Raw genomic sequence first — 4,027 nt, 5'->3', positions numbered from 1 at the left:
AGGTGACTTCAAAGCTCGGTTGCCATCTAATTAGATGAAGTGAGTCTTTTTTTTTTTAAATATAATTTATTGTCAAATTGGCTTACATACAACACCTAGTGCTCATCCCAACAAGTGCCCTCCTCAGTGCCCATCATCCACTTTCCCCTCTCCCCCACCCACCATCAATCCTCACTTTACTCTCTCTATTTAAGAGTCTCTTATGGTTTGCTTCCCTCCCTCTCTGTTTGAAACTATTTTTTCCTACTTCCTTTCCCCCATGGTCTTCTGTTAAGTTTCTCAAGATCCACATATGAGTGAAAACATATGATACCTGTCTTTCTCTGACTGATTTATTTCACTTAGCATAATATTCTCCAGTTCCACCCACGTTGCTGCAAATGGCATAATTTTATTCTTTCTCATTGCCAAGTAGTATTCCGTTGTATATATAAACCACATCTTCTTTATCCATTCATCAGTTGATGGACATTTAGGCTCTTTCCATAATTTGGCTATTGTTGAAAGTGCTGGTATAAATATTGGGGTACATGTGTCCCTATGCATCAGGACTCCTGTATCCCTTGGGTAAATTCCTAGTAGTACTATTGCTGGATCGTAGGGTAGTTCTTTTTTTTAATTTTTTGAGGAACCTCCACACTGTTTTCCAGAGTGGCTGTACCAGTTTACATTCCCAGCAACAGTGCAAGAGGGTTCCCGTTTCTCTACATCCTCACCAGCATCTATAGTTTCCTGATTTGTTCATTTTAGCCATTCTGACCACTGTGAGGAGGTATCTCAGTGTGTCTTTGATTTGTATTTCCCTGATGATGAGTGATGTTGAGCATCTTTTCATGTGTCTTTTGGCCATCTGGATGTCTTCTTTGGAAAAGTGTCTATTCATGTCTTCTGCCCATTTCTTCACTGAATTATTTTGCTTACTTTTAAAGTAAGTCTTATCTCTTTACTTTTTAAGATTCTGATGAAAGTTATGAACTTCTCTAGAAAAATGTTTCATGTAAGTATAATTTTAGGTGGTTCACACACAACCCAGAGGCCTGGGTAAAATCCTCAGACAGAAGGGAAAAGAATACAGATTCTCAAAAGTACTCATCCTTGGGCAGACCACTTTCTGAAAATATGATAGGGGCAGCATACTTACTCTCCTTTCGCACTAGAAAAACCAGTGTAAAATGTCTGTTTCCCTTTGAGCCATACAGAAATATCTAATTTATCAATAGGAGAGTTCACTTTATCACATTTTAGGTTATATTATGAGATTATATTTCCACTTCAAATCCTTAAAGCTTTTGGTTTAGTAATACCAAGAGAAAAAGGAATATAAAAAGGTATGTACATCAAGTTAACACCTTTATCCCTAATTTCATCAGGCTCTTAATTTCCATTACAAAGAAAAAACAGAAAATTCTATATGTATAAATAATTGTTTCCTTTATGATAAAACTCATGCCTTCCATTTAACCAGTAAGAAATATAAAAAGAGTCACTTTTAATGATCCTCATATATTCATCTATTTAGCACGTGGTGAATTCCCAATTTAAGGTAGATTCACACCGTAACTTTTAAGTAAATAAGGACTGGTGATATTTATCTTTAACAAACATCCCAGGTGATGGATTGATTAGTCACAAACCATACATTTCTTCAACAAATTAGAATGAATTATAATTAGAATTCTAATTGAATTAGAATGAAACCCTTGGTTCATCTATATTGGTTAAATACAGTATCTCCATTTACCTCAGGGGCTTACTGAAAAATGCAAATTGCAAATAGCTTCAGAGATCCCCTGAATAAGACTCTAAGGTATGAAGTCTGGAATCAGCATTTTTAGGACACTCCCAATGTTATTCTAATTCACACGAAAGTTTGAGACCTCCTTCACTGGAGATTCCTTCCAGCCCTATGATTTTATGATTCTGGTTTGTGACTAATCAGCCTAAATTTTAGTCGGTAGACCACACAACTCCCTGCCAAACTTCCTCCACCAAATATAGCAGAGTTGACAGATGCCCAAGCAGCAGTGGTCTTTGTGTGTGCCCATCCTAAAAGCAGCTGGGTCTTGTGGCCTTAGCCCCAGCTGTCTGGAACTAGGCAGCAGGTGTTGAGATGGCCAGCTGTTCTCACAAGGCAAGCCTGGCAGCTTGGCTTGCCCAGGTCTTGAATTTTCCCTTGGGTGGCCTTCCTTTTGTGGGTGGTCTGGCTCAATTCTAATTCTAGTGAGTGTGCATTCCAAGGCTGAAATACCCGGGCCAGAGCCTACAGAGAGCACATGTGTGTTTTATGTTTATAAATATGTATTCACATATTGAATTGGATGATCACTTAACGTCCCTTTCAGCCTTAAATTCTATGTGTGTTTGTGTGTGTGTATTTATGTATAATTATCGTGCAAAATGTTCTCATACGTGATTTTTAATTGCAGATGAAGATGGGCATGGTCCAATGGTCTCTACTCTTTCTCAGCCCTCTTCAATTTTCAAAATTAAGTCTGTTTTAAGAATAACACTAAAAAAGTAAAGCTTAAATACCACCAAAATACTACCAGAGTAAAATAACTGTAACTAAGCAATCTCAGAGAAAAGGAAATTTTGAGACAATACACTGTCCATGTGCAAAAGACATAAAAATTCATGAAAATGTAAAGGGATAAAGAAAATGCATCTTTTTTTCAAGAGTGTAAGGTAATATTATGGCTTTAAATTACTATTCTCACATTTATTCCTTTTAAACATATGTTGCAAAATGATTTATATTACAACAATATAATAGTATATCAAATTTGTAAAATTACCACAAATTTGAGTTTAAACTTAAAAGTTATATTTTGAGTACATTGTATTTATATATTCTTTTACATTTGAATTAGATAGCTCTTATCTTCTTGTTATAGTAATAAACATGAGAAACTCCACAATTTGATACTGTCAGATAAACTTTTGCTGAGTAGATTTACCACCATTTCAATTGATGACTGTCTGATGACTTTATATAATGAATCAGAGATAATGGTTTCTGAGTAAAGTATACAATTTTTAATACTCTGAGTCAATACAGGTTTTTTTTTTGATACATTATCTTATTTTATTCAAATACCAGTCTGATCACATATTGTCCAAAAACACTCAAATAACAAACCAAATACAGACAGACAGATGTTAAAGATTGGTCTTCAAACATCATAGCCAATGATGCCACGCTTGCCTATGATCTCGCCGACATAAAACCACATCCACACCTCAGTGGCCACCAAACCATTCAGCAGAGCTTCCTTAACTATAAGCTGTTTGAAGCTACCAGTTTGAGCGCTCTTGACTATTTTTTTCAAGCTCTGAATAGCCGTAGGGATCTCAGCAGGGGTTGGAGGAACCAGCTCAACCTTGGCATAGTGCCAAAACGTGGCCAATTGAGGCTTCGAGTAAGTCACAGCAGCGTTTACCAGCGCCGGGGCCTTCTCCGCAAGGTTACGGACAAACTGGGCCATGGTTAGAGGATGGAGAGTCCCGTCAATACAGTTTTAATCTGCTTCACCTACATGTTGAAGACATGATTGAATAGGTTGAAAAACTTTATCTTGTAAAGTACTTGGTTATTTTTCCTTTTAAACTTCTTATGCTAGATGGCATTTAAAAATATTATCACAAATCTTTCAAGAAACAATAACTTTGTTAAACAATAATTTCTAGGAGTACATGTAATATTGAAATACTTAATTATTCTTTTGGAGGAAAATATGAGATCTCTACACTAGCCTATGTGAACAAAAGTATTTAGAACAATAGACTCCATGTTGCAGTAGAATGATCAAAGCTTTATCTGGAAGAGGAAAAACTGTACTTTACATTATTTACTGTCAAAAGGAAATGAGGTTTAACATATACATTTATATATGCATATAAATTATACAATTATTCAAACTGCTAATGAATGTCATTATTTTAACCAAATACCTTCCTTCAAATGTCTATAAACCAGTTAGCATAGCTGAAAGAGGCATACACAGATGGCCTGTAAACAGAAGTTATA

General features: G+C 35.7%; 1 protein-coding gene across 1 annotated transcript; it reads right to left on the bottom strand.

The window, feature by feature from the left end:
- Positions 1–3,059: 3,059 nt before the first annotated feature.
- Positions 3,060–3,501, bottom strand: LOC131510950 (ATP synthase subunit g, mitochondrial-like). Its single transcript, XM_058728702.1, has one exon. The coding sequence runs from the start codon at positions 3,483–3,485 to the stop codon at positions 3,174–3,176; it is 312 nt and encodes a 103-aa protein (XP_058584685.1). The 5' UTR covers positions 3,486–3,501; the 3' UTR covers positions 3,060–3,173.
- Between the last annotated feature and the right edge of the window lie 526 nt (positions 3,502–4,027).

Source organism: Neofelis nebulosa, chromosome 1 (genome assembly GCF_028018385.1).
Source record: "Neofelis nebulosa isolate mNeoNeb1 chromosome 1, mNeoNeb1.pri, whole genome shotgun sequence".
In the NCBI taxonomy this organism is placed as follows: domain Eukaryota; kingdom Metazoa; phylum Chordata; class Mammalia; order Carnivora; family Felidae; genus Neofelis; species Neofelis nebulosa.
The sequence above is the reverse complement of the archived record's forward strand: the minus strand, read 5'-3'. Positions and strand labels throughout refer to the sequence as shown.

Coding starts and splice junctions, on each gene's coding strand:
- LOC131510950 (XM_058728702.1), bottom strand. CDS start 3,485: ATGGCCCAGTTTGTCCGTAACCTTGCGGAGAAGGCCCCGGCGCTGGTA.